The sequence below is a fragment of the Rhamphochromis longiceps genome, linkage group LG20, assembly GCF_057381845.1.
Source record: "Rhamphochromis longiceps isolate RC_006_pf linkage group LG20, R_longiceps_female_GT1.1, whole genome shotgun sequence".
Classification (NCBI taxonomy): Eukaryota; Metazoa; Chordata; class Actinopteri; order Cichliformes; family Cichlidae; genus Rhamphochromis; species Rhamphochromis longiceps.
Genome location: NC_140576.1, coordinates 8,432,569 through 8,452,019, shown reverse-complemented (window position 1 = coordinate 8,452,019; position 19,451 = coordinate 8,432,569). Strand labels below are relative to the sequence as shown.

Below are 19,451 nucleotides of genomic sequence, written 5' to 3'. Positions count from 1 at the left end.
CTGTCTTCACTCTTAGATCTGCCTATGTCTGCTGTTGGTCACGGGTGTGCATACATGTCTGCACGAAGTGAGTGAAGAATAAAAACATTTATATCCAGTGTTTCACCCAAAAAAGATGTGCCTCTGCTGTTAAGCAAAACCGGGTATAATGAGTCATTGTTTATTGCAATAGGAAAACAGTGAATCATATTTAGCTGTAACAAAACAGTCCATTTTCCCATAAAGGTTTCCATTAAAATGCCCTTTTTGTTCTTTGGCATAAAAACAAACCTCCTATTTTCTGTGTGTTTACTTTCAGAGTTCAAAAAACATACAGCCTGTACATATTAAATAAGTAACAGCATGGTTCTGCTCTAACACTTAGAGCATGTTTTGGTTAGCAGCCATGTAAAAAACAGCAATGATTTGAAGTCCTCTCGGGTTAAAGATTTGCACCATGACATTTCTACATAACTGTAACAAGGTAAGAAGTTAAACCACTAGAAGTCAGGTTTGATATCGTCAGATGTATATATGCTGGGTGAGGATGAATCTTGGCCTAAACCAACTACTATTACCATGTGGGTGGTGATAAGTTCTGAAACCAGGATCTTTTTCCAACATTAAATCTGCACTAATCCGTATTTTAAATAAATAAGAGCTGCCATGATTGTGTGCAGTGTTACAGTGGTCACTATAAATGTCAGCCCCACAGAGAGGTGGTTAGAAACACAAGTGATTGTTAATATTACTCTTTGTCAACAGAATATGCAAACACCTACTTAAAGTGTCCAAGCAGAACTTTCTGGTAATATTCTGTTTTGTTTCTTTCATATTCTTCCTTACCTTTAATGAGTAAAAGGAATTTGTGACACATTCACTACTGCAAATTAAAAGGGTAGCCCAAATATAAACTCAGGGGACATTTCATTAGGTGATGTGATCAGTGTGGATAAAATCTTTTAGCCACATTTCCAGTAACTTGCTGAATATTTGCCATGAAGAATTATGGCATACCTAAATAAAGTTGCCCTTAAGCATGTGCTTCATTAATGGAATGCCAGTGTTTATCCTAAAGAGAGACTGGACCGAGATTATTTTTTTTAATCTTTGCCCATCTACTTCAGCTTATGTATATTTTTTTTATATATATGTGTGTGTATTTAAGATTGTGTACATTGTTCACATCACCTCCACAAAAATGTAAACTGTAGAGCGTGTGGTTGGAAGAACTGTATTGTTTGTAATTCAGGTCTTAATGTGAAATATATGAAAATTTTGCATGAAACATATGAAACAGGGCTGTATATATGACATAGTGATTGTAGTACTATTAGTACAGTTGACTATATTAAAGAATCGGGTATGTGACAGAAATCGTGCAGTTGTTATTTTTCCACCATTGCAGGTCTGTGAGTTACCCATGGCTAGTTCTACTGTCATTTTCAGATGTAAGCACAATATGTCTTCTTCCTGTATTGTATGATTTTCATCATTTTCTGTACGTATCTGTACTTTTCTCAAGCAAGGTAGGCGGAAGCAAGTATACTCTGCATTCTACAAATTTATTTTAGCTCACAAAGTAATGCAGAGACTATATATACCATGCCAAGAAGAAACATTCCATACCGAGAAGTATTTTAACCTAACCCTAGAGCTGTAACATGGGGCTGTTTTGGAGGACAATCACAACCAACTTGTTTTGTGGTGTCAAATGGAGCAGGCGCTCCATTGCAAAGAATGCATGGGGGATGCCCATGGTACTATTAATAAGTAAATATTAATGGGTCTGGTATGTTCCAATGTGAGCCATGTGGGCTGAGTTGTTTTTTTTTAAGTGTGTGCTAAATGAGGCTAAATAGAAAGGGCGCATCCCCGCGTCTGGGGAAAAAGTGTGTGTGAGTATCGGCTCTCTGTGCGTATGTATGAGAGAGAGAGAGGGCGTGTGTGAATACTTTAGGTTCTCCCTCAAACGCCGCCGATTGCATTCTTCTCTTGACGGGCGGCGAGAGGAGAACGTCGAAGCGAGAGGCAAGGAGCGCAAGAGAGAGATTAAGGCTGAAACTTCTCTGCAGACGCTCCTGAACAGGTCAGCTCCTGAACGCTGAACACTGAACGCTTCATATTCTTAGAATATTCTTTTAATACTTCTGCATATGGGGAATTACAGTGCGGGGCAATACGGGACCCTTCTACTGTTTTTCTCCAGCATCGACACAATGTTATTGCTTTAATCAGTGAAACTTGTTTTGTGGTGGGTTCATGCGCATCCAATAACATTTCAGGCTTTCATTCATCATTTCATCATAAATGTGAGTGGTACTGTTGCAGCGCACAGATCCACTGCCGGGCACTGGTATCGATACGCTGCGCATAGCAGAGGAATCGATGAATTAAAAGCTAGTAGGTATCAGAGATGCGTGCAGGAACCAATCATTTGCTCTCCTTACTGGTGGCACGCAATTGATGTCCCGTCGTCGCGCATCTCAGTTATTTTACGTATTTATTGGCGCACGGAGACGGGAATGTTTGATTGCAGCACAAAATGAAAAAAAAAAAAAAGGGGGGGGGGGGGGGGGGTTGTACACACATGTCGCCAATGTGTTCCAGTAATGATAAGTCCGCACGAACGGAAGCTTATTTCCGCCTGTGTGCGACACATGAATACTGTTACTCACTGACTTATTTGCCCTCTTATGATCCTGTCAAAAGAGGGCACGAGCCACGTTTCCCCGCATAGAAACGGGTACGAAAACAGACACGGAGCGCATTGCTGAGGGAAAACTATCAATCACAATCCATTCTCTTACACCCGAATATGGATGTCCGGACATCACTGGCTACTGGTATTGAACCTAAATTAACAATGGAAATGTTGAGCGGAAGTAGATATAGAGTTTACTCACATTGTAGCTAAGTATTTCTTTCATTTAATTAAATCTATAAATAAATAAAAGGTTGGGTTACAGTTTACCAAAACTGAAAGGGACGACGCGATATCTCAGAAAACTGCTTCACACCAGAGCTATTTTTATATCAGGTGATTTGCCAAGTGTTACACACGCCGCCCTCTTCGTTGTAAACCACCAATACTATGCAGACTGACACAGTGTATTCAGATAGACCTAGAAAAAAAAGCCTCAATGATGCAAGACATGAAGGAAAAGAGAGAAGGAGGAAGGGGTGTTGTGTAGAAGAAAGAAGTAGGATACAATAAGATTTGTAGAGCAGTAGAAAAGGTAGAATAACTGGAAAGGCATATCCCTCTTTTTTGAATTTTTTTTTTTTCCTGCGGCATTTACAGCATAACTAATCCAGTTTATACAGTTTAGAACTACGGAAAATCTTCTTCTTCCGGCTGCTCCCTTTAGGGGTCGCCACAGCGAATCACCTGCCTGTATCTCATCCCACCACCAGCATCCTCCTCTGTCACACTAACCCTCTCCCTCCTTCACTACATCCACCAGTCTCCTCGGTGGTCTTCCTCTCTTCTTCTTCCTTACATGGCACCTCCATCTTCGACACTTGTTGTCCAGCATATCCACCATCCCTCCTCCGGACGTGCCAAAACCACCCCAGCCTTGCCTCTCCAACTTTGCCTGATAATTTATAGCCTGTGGAAACTAAACAAGTAAACATTCATTTATATTTCATCAGAGCTTTCCCGCGCTTTTTGTCATCTCGTTTTCGTGCACGACAGTGTAGTAACGCAGTTCGGTGACATCGCAGGCGCAGTGTAGGTGTCTAAACTCAATTAGAGAGAGAAGGGTTAAAGAAAGAGAGAGCACGTGGAGAGAGAGAGCGAGAGAGAGCCCATATGGTCTCGTGACGTAACGCCGGACGCTCGAGCCTCTGCTTGTGTGTGTTTATGTGTGTGCGTGTGTGCGCGCGCTCTGCTTAGAATCCAGAACGGCACCCTAATAATACAACAACAACAAAAACAACAATGAACGCCGTGACCGCCGCGTCCTGCCTGCTCGTCGCCGGCTTCAGCTGCTACCTCTACGGCAGCGACGTGTTGTCATCGCTGCTCCGTGTCTCTGTTACAGACTCCTCCATGCCCGAGCCGGGAGCTGCTCCGCGGCGAAGTCCGCAGGGAGTCCCCTACTCTGACCTGCCGCACATCGTCAACGCAGACGGATTGCACCTGTTCTGCCGCTACTGGGAACCCACCGGTCAGCCAAGGTCAGTGAAACGGCAACTAAATGTGTGGCTGCGTTCCCTCTCTGTGTGTCCCTTTGTTAGCCCATAATCTGTTGGTCTGCAGAGGAGTGTGCGGCTGTCATTTAAAATGAAAATAAAAATATCTAAAACGTGCAGTAATTGTGTTCACATGATTGCTCTCCTGTGAGTCACATGATGACTTTTTGACGCTTAATTTTCAGACATGCGCGCAGTCCACTATTCAGCTACAGTTACAGAGTTTGTTCCGTTCAGTGTAAAACCGGCACCAGTGCAAACAGTTTGAGTTCATTTACTTGTATAAATGAGAAGTTCACTCAAGTTTCACTTTCAAACCGCCTCCCAGAAGGAACTCTGCGACTGGTTAAACAAGTTCAAGAGCTCTCCAATCACAACTCGCCATCTTCTACGCTAGTACAAGAAACCAGAATATGTACTTGCAGATGTGATATGAGGCCTAACATCGTCTGAAAAGCACCCAAGATTAAAAACAGGCTGTGTGCAGTATTGTCTGACCCATGCTCAGAGACATTTTAATTGTGTTAATCTCCTCATAAAGGGGTGACCAGATGCACCAGTGACAAACACTGGGCCATGGTGACCTTCATTAACACACACAAAAAAGCAGATCCAAGATCAGTTGATTTGAATTTATATATAAGCCTGCAAAGCTGATCTTTTTTAAACAAAGCTAAAATATCACACGGTTATCTCTCCTCATAGAAGCTTCATTTGACAACATCAAAAGTGTTTTTGTAAGAAGAAGCCCTTGACACAAATGTAAAACCATACAGAGACTGCATACATCATCTCTGTTTAAGAAACCTCATATGGAGCCAAGCATGTCTTCCATCTGAGCTGCAGCTGCTCGTAGAGACACATGAGAGAACCGATGAATGAGCTGAGAGTGTCGCTCCAGACAGCTCCTTTTCAAAACCTGTCCCAGCAGGAGGAATTACTGGTTTTACAGCATCAGCATTTGTCCACCCCGTAATCGCAGACGCTTGAGTTTTTAAGGTTGTTTCCTTTCGCCTTCCCAGCAACAGTGAACGGCATCATAGTTCATGTGCGAAAGGCCTCAAATCCTGACTCATCCGGCATTCTGGTGTGTGAAAGAGTGTAAATGGCACTCCTGCCTCTTAGCCAAAGAGACATCAGACAACAGAGCTGGTTGATTAATGGGTCGAGTTTGTTAAAAAAACACACTGACTGGTTCGATAGTGAAACTTTCCGCAGTCTGCTGTTGCAGGCCCTTTCGCTATCACTCACACACTTCGAACATTTTGAAGTCTGCAGCCTCTGCACATGTGGCTGTGGCATGAAACAGAACGCAGAGGTCACATTCGTTTACAAATCACACTGTCACATGCTGGACGAGAGCACAAAAAGACAGATGTGGAAGTACCACCAAACATCTGGAATCAAGTTATTACTGCTCACCCACACGTCTCAGGGGAGCAACGACTCATTAACTCATACTGTGTCTACACCCTTGCTGTAAAATTGTGTATTTGCTCCATAATCTTCATCTTATAGTTTACCACAGCATGTGTGAATGTATGCATGTTTACTCTGCACGCATACATATTTTGTGTGTTTATAGCTGTGTATGTGAGTAGCAAAGCCTAGATAGCTCTATATCCTAGCTTTTACTAAAACATAAATGTGCAAGTGGGACAAAAATTACTGCTTGTACGGCTAAAGCTAAAGCCTCACTGTAGTCACATGAAAACACCAAAATCACCCAACAATATTGTAAGGCTTGTAAATGTGGTATCTGGTCTTGGCTCATACTGCTGCACATGCTAGGTGAGTTTATTTGAGTTTAGTGTCTCGCAAGATCACATTTAACAAGTAGAGCTATAAAACAGCCAACTCTCTGACTGGTGGACAAGCCACCAGAGCCACCTTGTCAATAGAGTTTTTGGAAATACGCAGTATGATTGTTGTTTGTGGTCCCCAATGTCCCCAGTGTCAAAAATACATAAATAACAAAATTAATTCCAGTGGTTCATCATCTCAGCTGATGATTTCTCCTCCTAATCATATGTAAGAGAAGTTAAAAGCTGAATCATTGCAGAATTAAAATAGCTGCAGAGTCCTCTGTGTTGTAACACTTTTAGAGCAGAGCTTTGCCTGGCTTATATAAGAGCTTTCTCACTGGAGGGCCAGCCAATGAGCACGCTAAAACTGCATGCAGGGATGGTAACAGGGAGACATGCAAGAGTCAGTTTAATGATGTAATGTGTATTGCCCAACTCTTACTTAAAGACTGATACAATAATGCGTAGTTATATAGCTGAATTCAGTTATTTTTCTTGGTGTTTTGTGGGCAACGTTTTACAGCCTCCTAATCAGCAGTTTATTAGCAATGTAAAGTGAATAAAACCCCAGAAGCTGCATTAAAATGTTTACAGGATGCTTAAACTCTTCAGTGAAACCCAGACTTATAAAATTCTTTATTTGAGACAGCAGCTCCCGTACGTTAGACGAGGTAGGTTTATTAGTTTTAAATGATCACAGGTGGTCGTCTAACTGTTCTCTGTATTACTTTAGGGTCTTTACCTTGAAACTATAAAGCAGCTTGCAGGGATTATTTTTGTGATTTGGTGAACTGAATAGACCACCAAGATATCCATATGTTCTTCAGGATATCCAAACGTTATCCCTGTTAGTTCAGAGTTAAAAGCAGCGTCTCCCAAAACTTAGTGTGATCTAAATCTCACGTTGTAAAATCAAAGTTGGACAGTGAAGGTACAACTGCCGAGGACAAAGCGGCACTCAGTCTTTTGTCTGTCGTACGGCCTACGCTTAAGAAATTCTCTCCTGTTTTTACATGTTTCACAATGACTTTTCTGTAGTCTGGATGATGGATCCACAGGCTCACAGCTACCCACTCACTGCAGTAATCAGATTAGTAATTTAACACAAAGTGACACAGTGTGTCCAATTTGTGAAGTCTAAGTCTTTGTAAGTGCAGCTTAGCCAGAAACTTTTTAACAATATTATGTGTTCATGTGTTATTAGAAAGGGCTTACAGTTGTAATCTAAGTAGAACTATATCTGAACTGGTATATACAGTACCTAGGGGAAGCTGAATATGTTATAGGTTAATAGATTGTTCCTGAAAGCAGCAGCAGGAGTATTTATCTTTTTCACTTTTGTGATAAGAATAGTTTCACGTCGGCCTCAGTAGCACCTCGTGTAGAGATAAACTCTGAGGATCAAAGGAATCTCCAGACAGGGTGTTTTCCTTTTGACAGTTTATTAAAAACAGCGAAGGGTTTGTGTGGTTATGAATAGAGTGTAGCAATGATAATGACATTATGTGATCATCTAGGACTACAGCTTATTATTTTATTTATCATTGTTTTTGCCAGTGAATCAGACAATGATAAAAATGAGAATTTCATGAAGGCAAAGTGACCTCACAGCTACTTTCACCACGGCTGTTAACATCACCAAAGTTATGAAGAGAGGTGTTGTAACCATGGTGGCAGGCCAGCAATTAATGACTCATATCTGTGTGGGCCATGTAGTTTATTGCATGTCATGTTTGATTAGTGACGAAGCAGAAACTGAGCACACGGTTGGAAAGCAAATGTATGCACTGGAAACTTCAGCTCCTCAAAGCATGTCCATGCAGGTGTTTACCAGGCAGCCAGCACCACGCACCTTTGTAGAGCTTGTACAGAATCAAGCTTCCACAAATCATTGATTATTGCTGTTTAATTAACAAGATAATCCTGCTTGGAGCAATAGCCACACGCTCTGACTGATGGACATATACGAAATTTAGGTAACTTCTAGGGTGGCTTTGCTGTTGTTCAACATTTTCCAGAGTGAAACTAGTTTCATAAACACTAACACTGACTACTGTTATAAACCATATCAGTGCTCCTCTGTTTTTATATCTTATTTCACGTTTAACTTGTACTAAATAAGACATTTTCATTCTTAAGTTAAATAAGGCTCTGTTACCTTCACTCTGTTGTTGCCATTTCATTTAATGATGCATGAAGAATGCAGATGTACAGAATAGATTTTTATGTTCACAAGCTGTTAACTGGCTTTATCTTTTATTATACAACGTAAAGCCATATTATATAGTTCTTTATTTTTTTCAGTATTTGTTATTTACATTAGGATTAGAGGAAAGGCCAAAGGTCAAAGGCTTCTGAAAGTTCTTTCCCTAGAAGCAGGAAGTAGGTGAAAAGTCGACGGGTGGACTACTTGGATATAAACAATGATTGACAGATCTTCCACTACTCGGATGGACACTAGTATACCACACACACATACATTGTACACCTGTATTTTTACAGAATACAGCACACGTACACCAATCAGGCATCACATTATGACCTTTCTATCAGAACCAGCAATTTGAGCTACAGTTTTTCTGTCACGGTCTGGCTGGCAGACTGTGGGGATATGGGGGAATGAGGACCCAAAACGCATGGTTCTGCGATGCAAACAGTGCACTTTATTTACAGTGAAGGCTGTAAACACAATAACTCCCCGTTGCTCCCTTGAATCCCGTGTGTGTGCGCTCGTGCTCCCCGCTGTTGTGTTCTCGCACACCCTGTGCATGCTGCTGTTCTGGTCCACTCTTCCACCTGGGGGGGAAACCACAGAAACAGCCATCAACACCAACCCTGGCGGGAGCTCCAACACTCTCCTAAGTAGCTCCCCCGACGAGCCCTGATCACCAACAGGTGTGTGGCAGGAACTTCAGGTGTGGCCAGTCCTCCTGCAGGGCCACACCCGTCAGGCCTGCATGTGGCTGTTCTCCATCCTCCAGCCACACATGTACACACCCACACCCTGCCTATACATATAATGAGTGGAACACAGACTAACACAGCATTGTGCAGAAAGACACACACATCACCAAATAATAACGATAATAATCATCATCATAATAATAATAACAACAACAATAACAACAACAACAACAGTCAAAACTGCTCACGGACCCCCAGTCCTCCAGAGCCGGGTCTGTGAAATTTTCAGTAATTTGAGCTACAGTGGCTCGTGCTTTGGATCGGTCCACATGGGCTAGCCTTTGCTCCCCACATGCATCAGTCAGCCTTGGCTGCCTATCACCCTGTTGATGGTTCACCACTGTTCCTTCCTTGGACCACTTTTGATAGATACTGACCACTGCAGACTGACACTGACACCCCACAAGAGCTGTAGTTGTGGAGATGCTCTGACCCGGTCGTCTAGCCATCACATTTTGTCTCTTGCCAAACTCTCTTAAATCCTTACTCTCGCCCATTTTTTGTTTATAACACATCGACTTTGAGGACAAAATGTTCACCTGTCCCCTAATATAGCCCATGCGCTAACAGGTGCCATGATAAAAAGATAGTAAGGACTATTCACTTCACCTGTCAGTGGTTATAATGTTATACCTGATCGGTGTATGCACAGGTTGTGTAAACAGGCCATGGTCTTATCAGCCTTTTTTGCTGATAAACTCTAAACAAGCTTCTTTGTGTGTTCATGTTTCTGGGGTCAGCCTCTTTAATTTCCTCGCTGCTCATTTCCACTGTATCCATGATACAGTATGAAGACAAAAGATGCACTGCATCGTATTTCTTTTCGTGTTGGAGCTTGGGGGGAAATTAGGCTGAGTAATTGAGTATAAAATATGAGCACCATGTGAAATTTCCCAAATGGGTGATTCCAGGTGCCAGCTGGGATAATTTACTGTAAATTAATATAGAAAAGAGAGAAAAAAAAGAACTGACTCCAAGTGATCTACTAAACAGTAAGTAATCATTTTTGCATAATTATCACCTCCAGCAGCCTTTACATTAAAATGAGTTGAGCCATGGATTTTCCAATTGAAAGCATAAATAGCCACTTCAGGTGGTTATGGTAGGTAATTTGGTAACACTTATGATAACAGTGATGCATTGTAACAGCAAGTAGTGATAAAAAACATATTAAAATGCAGTAAGATAGTAAATGAAGTGCTATAGCATTACATCACCATTGGTTTAAATTATAAACAAGAACAAATATGCAACAGGTGTAAGTGCATACCTGTGCAATATGACTGAAATGTCAAATTATTCAAAATCGTAATAGCTTCATATTTCAGACATATGCATTAGTTCCAATGATTTCCAGTGTTCTTGGTCTATCTGCATGTCTGTATTTGGGCTCCTTGGGGAAAATAATTTCTACTAAATAAAAAATCTGAACAAGACACTTCAAAAAAATGGAGAAGGATACAGACAGAACAGTGACAAAATAAGAATGAATCACAATCGAGCTGCCGCAGTAATCAGGAGGTACAAAATGAGTACAGTGCAGTTTATCACAGTAGCTGTGTGGCTCTGCTTTTAAAACGATGTCAGAGATGGTGCACCTCATGAGCAGTCAAGCCCCATAAAACTCTGGGGAAGTGCTTCAGTCTTGGCACAAGAGAATTTTGTGACAGCTCAAAGTATGCGTGTAAATGTGAAGATGTAAAAGTCTTAATATCGGAAGTACAGTTTTTTGGTCAATTCAGATTCAGTACATTTCTTCAGCTCAGACGGTGTCCAGCATGTTTGGTGTGAAGCTCCAGTAAATGCTTAAGAGGTGGGAGTGTGATAATGTAATGGCTATTTACATTTATAGGCAGCACCACAGGAGCCTGTGGGTATACCAAAATAGGGACTGACTGACTCTCTCAGTCTCCAGAAACCTGACAGGAGAGGAATATTCCAGCTTGTTAACAATTCAAAGCATGTGGCTAAAATCAAATTATGGCTGGGCCACAACCATTTGGGGTTATTTTAAAGAGAAAAGTTGTGCAATAGGAAAAAACGCTTTTGTGTGCATTACTCGTGTCCTCCATGCTGAGGGGGATTGAATCCATCATTAACACTCTCTGTGCCAATGACAAAATATTACAGCAATCAGTGTTTTTACATTGTGGATTAGTGTTAAAAGTTGAACTTTCTGCTTTTTATTTTGATATAGAGTGCTTATCAAATTTATTAGACCACCAAAGTTTATGCTACAGCTGTCCTGAATTAGTATTGGTGATTACCAAAATAATTTCTTTATGTTTCAGTAATGGTTAATCCACCTGTATGCACAGGCTCTAAACTGTAACCCTGCTCACTCAGTTTAAAAGTAACATGATTAGTGGAAGGTGAAACAATTGTGGTTCATTTATTCCTGTTTACTGTATGAAACAGAGGAACAGGTTAACATGTTAATGTGAAGCCATTATTACACACGCTGCCCATAACTCATGTATGGTAACGTCGTTCCTCTCAGGATGTTTTTGCACTGGACGCTGACTGTGCAGACCAGTTCACTTCATTTATCTTTTGATATGAAGCCCTGCTTTACATGTGCATCTCATGCCTGAGCTGATGTCCTTCTGCTTGAAAGTAGACAGCTGGCAAATGTACTGTGACATTTCATTTTTAAACCTTTCACAAACAACGGGCTGTTTGACATTAAATTAATACCATTTGTTGGAATTTCAACAGCATGTGCGCTCTTTAGTTGAACTGATCGTTTTTTTATTTGAAATGTTTCACGGTGCAGAAGAGTATTATTTATCTAAAGACCGTAAATATTTAGCTGTTTTTTCTGGTTTGAGTTTTCATTTCACTGGTGTAAACTTTCCCGGTAAACATCTTGACATTAAATAACTGTCGGCTGACCGTCTCTCCTCAATATTTAATCTTGGTGGAAAAACGGCAGCGTTGGCCTCTGAGATATAAGTCTGCCTTCAACATCGTCTGGAGTAAGAGAGTCAGAAAGAATCCACAGAAACATAAAGATCAGTGGAAGAAAGCCAAATTAAAAATATTTGAGCCCATGAGCATGACAGGGGCCCAGTCCTTAGTACGTGCACTTTGCAGTGTTTTGCCATCATACTGCCACCAGTTTTTACCCTCAAGATAACATTGCTGTCTCAACCATGTTTACTGGGTTTCTGATGAGACTGCCTGCAGTCTGTCTGCCTCCATTTCTTTCCATCACACAGCAGTCGCTCTGTTGTCTGTTTGCGTGTGTGTTTTTTACTGTCAAGCACACCCTTGCACACCTTCTATAATAACACCACCATTTCTAGCGTAGCTTTCCATAGCAGTTTGTCACAGTTTCTCTCTCTCCAAACCTCCTTGTAATTTTCCGCCTGTCACATCGTTCTTCTCTGTCATATCCACTTTGTTTTGCTGGGATTGCATCAAATCTTCCTGTCACCTTGGAAGTTACTGACTCATACGAAAGTCTGAAGGTCTGAAATGTTTTGAATCGAGCAGACTTGTTACAATGCAGTCTTTGTGTGTCTTCTACCACTGCATTTCATGTTGCAGAGTTAAAGAACTTGTATAGCAGTGCAAGGTGCTTTGGTTCCTAGATTTCTTCCAGTCACCTGTTGCATTAAAAATAATCTCATGCTGTGCAAAAGGCATGCTCTCTATAAAGACCACTGTTAAAAAAAAAAATGTAGAACTTGACAGGACACCAACTGCAAACCCCATATAGTACTTGTATTGTGCATTATTTTTAATCCAATGACATTTCATCGCTGTGAGGCTTTCTCAGATTAAGCTCTGTGACATGCTTAAATGCCTAGAGCCAGACAGCATAAATAATCCTGTGGCAAGAGTTCCTGTGGAAAAATGTACAAGGACTTATTTGTGTCCTCTGTTTTACTGTTTGCGAGCATCAAAATGCCAGAAATGATTTAACTTTGCATTTGAACTGGAGAATTTGAGCTCTGCTGGTAGGTTCTATAATCTTGCTTGTAGTCCATCAGCATTGTGTTAAGGGGATTAGCTCCTTGGTTTTGTTTAGGCCTGTGGTTGTTTAGAGTAGCTCTGAGTAGAGCCAGTGGGAGGCATGAGTGTTTTAATAAGGCTGGTTATAAGCCATGCTGTTCCAGCAGCTAAAACTGTGTGAGAGACAAGTGGGTCTCTGGTTCCCATGAGAGAAAAGACAGAATAAAAAGAAATAATGAGAAGGGGTGAGAAAAGTCTCTTTTTTTTGTATGATTTAAGTATTTCAGCTTCATGTATGAAATAATGTGAGCTCTAATTCATTATGCAAAAGATTCATCATGCAAGTGTAATGAGCCACACCAGGATACAGCTTAGAGTTCATTTGCAGCTGCTCCAGCTTTCAAGACATCAAGAGAAAAACTTCCAATTCTAAACATCATTAATTCAACATACAGATTCAACATACAGAACTGCAACAGACTTCTTTCCTGTGGACAGACGAGACCAAAGTAGAGATGTTTAACCATAGTGCACAGCACCATTTTTGGCAAAAAATTAAACATAGCATTTGTGTGCAAAAAACTCATGGTGGTGGAGGGTGGATGATTTGGACCTGTTGTGCAGCTACAGCATGTGGGCACCTTGCAGTCACTGAATTGACTATGAGCTCCTCCCTACCAACGTATTCTAGAGTTAATGTGAGCCGATCTGTCCGAAAGCTAAAGCTCGACCCAATCTGGGCCGTACAACAGGACTGCACAGAGTCCTGTGAAAACTCCAATTCAAAGTTGTATATCGCATGTGTGTCTTCTCAGACATACAATATGCACCTATGGCTTGAATGGTTCGTGTAGTTGTATGAGTGTAAAGTGTAAATTCCAGATATCGTCTAATCCAGTTATCCAAAAGTGCACGTGACTAACATTTGATATTTTGAAACTCCTATTGTTCTTCTTCTGTAGCGAGAACTCGTCCACTCAGTTAAAGGTAAAGTTTGTATTTCACAAAGAGTCAAATGTCAAAATACCACAGTCTTCTGAACTATTTGCAAGTAATTGATTCAAGCGAACTCCTCCTGCCTCTTCCTAGGAGACATTTAGCAAAGTGAAATTGCTTGCTTTGCAAGGCTGACCCAACACATCACTGCGGCCTGAATATTTCTGAAAATGATTCTTCTGGAGATTCCTGCTGTTGAATGAATAGAAACATATGTTAAGATTCAGTTAAATCCTTACATCTCTTACTGTTAGCTGCCATCAGACAGTAGCTACACAGATGAAGCGCCATTAAGCTACAGTAAAACCTACTGAAGGATGAGAAAGACGGAGGACACTGGAAGAAAGAGGAAGAAAATGATAAGATCCCACAGACATAGGAGGCATTTGAAAAGCAAAGACAGCAAATTAGCAAAGAGGGCGTGTATCCTATTGTTCACCATGCAGTTGTCTTTACGGTTAGCTTAGACTAACCCCAATAATCCCCTGCTGCCCCTTGGCATGTGTGTTACACAATATTATTCTCATACAAAGATGGTCATTCACACACATGCTTTTTTTTGCGAGCCGAGGAACATGTAGCCCGAAGCGACGGCTCTCTCCCAAAAAAAAAACAAGGAAAAGAACTGTTAGTGAAATTTGCTAATGAAGCCTGATGAACATCTTCTTCTATTATACTCCTCTGCATCCACCCCTCAGCTTGCCTCAAACTTTCAGTTCCTTTCCTCCTGTTTCACTTGGTTCCTTTTTTCCCCTCCCTCTGAATACATTTGGGCTAATTGTCTGCTGCTGATTGAAGCTTTCACAGCCTTCTCAGTGCTGCTGCTGCTGCTGCTTAGAATGGAAAAAAACGCTTGAGCATTTCGGTGCCGCTCCGCTGCTTAATATGCACCGATAGCAGAGGCAAAACCTTTTAAAAGAAACTTGTCTGACAGGAGAAGACTAGACTGTTAATTAGCAAAAGATATCCCTTTCTGAGTACACAGGAACTAATAGCCTCATGTCACAAAATACCTTTAATGTTTGAAATATAAAATTGTCTATTTGGGTGTAGAAGAAGAAATGATGCTTTGTTATATTTAGGGAGGCGTTAAGCAAGTCTCTACATGCTTGAAGAACAGTATGTTGGTGTAAGATTCTGAAAATGTGTTACACATCACTGACAGTGTGCAGGGATGCAGTAGAAATACTTGTCAACTGTGTAACTTCTAGAGCTAATGAATCTTTTGTCTCTATGCTATCCTTGTGATGGACATGTGCAGTGTGTACCTTATCTCTTGCTCATTGTCAGTTAGAACAGGCTCCAACTTGTGTCCTGCTCCAAACGGATAAGCAGCAAGAAAAGAAACAGATGAAAATGGATGAGCAGTGATGGTTCACTCTTTGTTTTACTGGACTCCTCTGATTCTGTTTTGAGTTGAAGAGGAAGGGATTGGTTGAGGCAGGCATGCAGGCAGATGGACGATAGCTGTTATCTCTGAAAACACAGCCTGCCCATTCTTTATCTGCCATTCTTTATCTGCCATTTTTTCCCAATGTCTGGCTTCACAATCCCCCCTTGACACACGTACGCAAATACATTGATGCACATCCAGTCAAGTAAGTGGTGGGCAGATGCGTGAATTAAATCCTACTGTTAATAGGTTTCTTTTAGATTACATTTAGATGATGCTTTTCCATCCACGAACAATTCTACTTTAACCCCATTTTAAGTGGTCAGTGTAGGAGTTTATCAGGAAATCTAGGAAGTACGGTTCTGCACAAAAAACGGGATAAAGGTCTGTGTTTGTGAAGAGCTAAACTATTTTTTTGTGTGTTTTTTCCTCTCAGGGCTCTGGTATTTATTGCCCATGGAGCTGGGGAACATTGTGGCCCATATGATGAGATGGCACAGAGACTGAAAGAACTCTCCTTGCTGGTATTTGCACACGACCACGGTGAGTGACAAACACGTAAATCACAGTGCTGTTTTGCATCCATGCATTTACACATATGGCTGCCTTCATTTTTTATCGGTAGTTTGCACGCAAAGCAACTGGCACAGAAAATCCATCACTAAGGAGAACTAAGGCTATCAGGGAGAATTAATTAGTTTTCATTTTCCCCTGTTGTTCCACGGCACTGCCTCTCTGCTTTGTTGTTTTAATGCCATGTCGAGGAAAACTTCACATTCAAGGCTGGCTGTAATAATGAAACTTGTGACTTGTGGTTTAGAAACATCCAACTGACCTCTTGGCAAAAGAAAAGAGCCCACACAAGAATCAGACAAGACACAGCATGCTTTAGGCTTTGGGTTTCGGTTTAATGAAACAACATCTCTGTTAAAGATCACCCTTAATAGCACTCTCGAAATCTTTTCATTAAGGAAACTATGAAACTCTTGCGATAGATAGAACTGCACAGGCTTCAAATTCCCATGTTGACATCCACAGAAGGGCCGCTGTTAATGGAGTGAAAAGATGTATTTGGTACTTTAACGCATTCTATTCAATCAAAAATCATGAAGACTTTCCATAATTGTTCATCAGCTGAAAAGGCTGATTGAGTGGATTCATCAAAGTTTAAAAACTGGCTCATCATGGTACTAAACTGTGAACTTTTTGAGTAATATGTGGACTGTGAAATGACACACAGAAACTGGCTATGGTGGTGCTTTAAATTAACCACCAATATTTTGAAATTTACCTGTTAAACATTATGCGCCTAAATGTTGTGCCTTTGAGAAAGACGCCTGTAATTGTGTAGATACACTGTGGGTTTGGGTTTACTGAGGTCAGTAAATCTTTGCTATAGACTGAGACATCGCCACATATACTTAGGAGCAGAAGTCATAAAAAGAACTTCAGGAATCACTCACGTAGTGACTTGGTCGGGGGAAGTGAAAGCTTTTGGGATTTCCCTGATCAACACCTTTGAACATTTACGGCACATTTCCACCCTTGTTTGAAACGATCAGTTGACAGACTACAGTGACCACCTTGGTTGTCCATCCATCCATTCGCTTCCGCTTATCCTTTTCAGGGTCGCGGGGGGCGCTGGAGCCTATCCCAGCTGTCATAGGGCGAGAGGCGGGGTACACCCTGGACAGGTCGCCAGTCTGTCGCAGGGCCAACACACAGGGACAGACAACCATTCGCACTCACATTCACTCCTAGTGGCAATTTGGATTAATCAATTAACCTATCCCCACAAGCTGCATGTCTTTGGACGGTGGGAGGAAGCCAGAGTACCCGGAGGGAACCCACGCAAACACGGGGAGAACATGCAAACTCCACACAGAAAGACCCCAGCCTGGTGTTGGAATTGAACTCAGGACCTTCTTGCTGTGCGGCAACAGTGCTAACCACCGTGCCACCGTGCTGCCCCACCTTGGTTGTATTTCCTCAAAAACAAAAGAAAAAAAAAAAGGAATGAACCCAGGTACACTTTGGGCTCCCAGTGTAGATACTTATATTTGAAGTCATAGTTGCAGAGGTGGAAAGAGTACTAAAATATTTTACTCAAGTAAAAGTACTATTACTTTGCTGAAATTTTTCTCAAATACAAGTAAAATTACCTGTCTAAAAATTTACTCAAGTAAAAGTAAAAAGTAGCTCATTTAAAATGTACTCAGAGTAAAAGTTACATAGTTACTTTTTTGTCAGCAGGAGGACAGGCTCTTCTGAGTAGTGCAAAAAAGACAATGGGATAAATCTCAAAGTAGTTGTTATTTAATTAAAAGAAAATCTTTACAAATTAAAGTGCAGTGGCAGTTAAACTGCAAGTCTATACATCAAAATGGATAATGGTCACCAAACCAACCAACTGTCAAAACCATATAATTCTTTTACATGAGAATGTGTTCTAAACTGTCAAATAAGAGAACAAGTACTGAATTGAGCTGTATGGCAGCTGCTATAAAAATGTGTTTTAATTTTTTAAACTTGGCCTTGCTCTGTTCATTTTGAGGAGCAATTCAGTTCAATTCAATTCAATAAAACTTTATTGATCCTGAAGGTTGACCCCGAAGGAAATTGGATTAAGGCTGCCGACCTTTGCCAGCACCATCTTACCCTTCTGACCATACGTACATTACACAAACATCACATGGGGAAGGCAGGTCAGAGAGGTATAACAATGGAAAATGCACAACATGAGGAAAGAGAAGGAGAAAAAAATAACCCAATAACAGCTTATGTCTTAACTTAATGTGATTAACTTGAGCACAGCCTTTTTGCTAAAATAAATGTACAAGTTTAATTTAACTTACCTCTACATGCTTGTGCAGGTTTGATGTGGAATTTTTAAAAGCTGCTAACTCGGTCTCTCTGGGCAAACACAGCGTACACTGCATAATATTTGTTTGTATATGTGTCTTTCTGGCTGCTGTTACAACCAAATTTCCCCTTGTGGGACAATTAAAGGATTATTCTATTCTATTCTATAATAAAGCTGTTGCCTTTCTTGCACTTGAAGCCGAAATGGTCCCTCACATCGGTTTCTTCGAGTTCAGGGTCAGCAGAATTCGACGGGGTTTCTTTTTTTGCTGGATCCGTACCACCGATGTCAGACTCCATCTTTATCGTGACCCAACGCCAATTTGTTCTACTACCCATCATTCCCTGCAGTATTTCCGAAGCGCAATGTTGGGGGGGGGGGGGGGGGGGGGGGGGGGGGGGGGGTTTGTTTGTTCTTTTAATTTACTCAGTAATGGGTGTGATTGAAAATGTAGCGAAGTACAATACTTTTTAAAAAATATACTTAAGTAAAAGTAAAGTTACCGACTTGAAAAATGACTTTAAAAAGTACAAATAAACAAAAAAAAACTACTCAATTACAGTAACGCATGTAAATGTAATTCGTTACTTTCCACCTTTGCAAAGTTGTTTTATGCAAAGCCATCAGAAATCCATGCCAGCAACCAATAACCAAGCTCAGAGGAATGCAATTCAGATGGATTTGACAATCTGGGAGCAGTTCTCAAATGGAACTGACTTCACCTTAAAAGCACTTGATATAGTTTATAAAGCATAATCTAGTCACTACATGTTCAATGTGTTCACTTAAAAAAGAAAATGTAAAATTCTTTCAAATGAAAGCTTTGGGTAGAAAGAGAAGGACACAGAGTGTTAGCTTTTTAGTCGATAGTAATTAGGTAATGGCTTGTTAGTCAGTAGTAATTAGATAAAGGGAAATGTCTGTCCCGATGCCTCCATCAACAAGGAACGATGTGCTCGTGGGCTAAATACAGCAGGGACGTTTAAATCCATGTGACTGTGCAGCAGTTGCCGTTGAACATCAGTCTGTGCACTCAATAAAACTCCATAATAACATAAAAAGAGTGAGAATGAGATGACAAAAAAGTCTCAGTGGCAGAAATGTGAAAATATTTACAGAGGTGAAGATCCTAATAAAGAGCTGACAGATAATAAACTGCAGTGAATGATAAGGACGGCTGAGGCTGCTCGCAGAGGAGCAGTTTGTTCAATGCCTCGCAGTAAAATGTCACACTGTTAAATGGAAAATACTGAACTGGAACAAGTCCCTGTAGACTCCAGTTTTTCATCTA

At 41.0% G+C, this 19,451-nt stretch overlaps 1 protein-coding gene across 2 annotated transcripts in view; it reads left to right on the top strand.

Moving 5' to 3' along the window:
* The first annotated feature begins 1,918 nt into the window (after window positions 1-1,918).
* mgll (monoglyceride lipase) overlaps window positions 1,919-19,451 on the top strand; it is a 49,018-nt gene continuing 31,485 nt past the window's right edge. The window contains exons 1-3 of one of the 2 annotated variants that reach the window (XM_085393575.1): window positions 1,919-2,068; window positions 4,029-4,164; window positions 15,734-15,840. In XM_085393575.1, the coding sequence (XP_085249701.1) occupies window positions 4,037-4,164; window positions 15,734-15,840 (235 nt within the window). In that variant the 5' untranslated portion in view covers window positions 1,919-2,068; window positions 4,029-4,036. Of the gene's footprint in view, window positions 2,069-3,820; window positions 4,165-15,733; window positions 15,841-19,451 lie in introns of those variants that run through there. The other variant, XM_085393574.1, reaches the window with a different exon arrangement.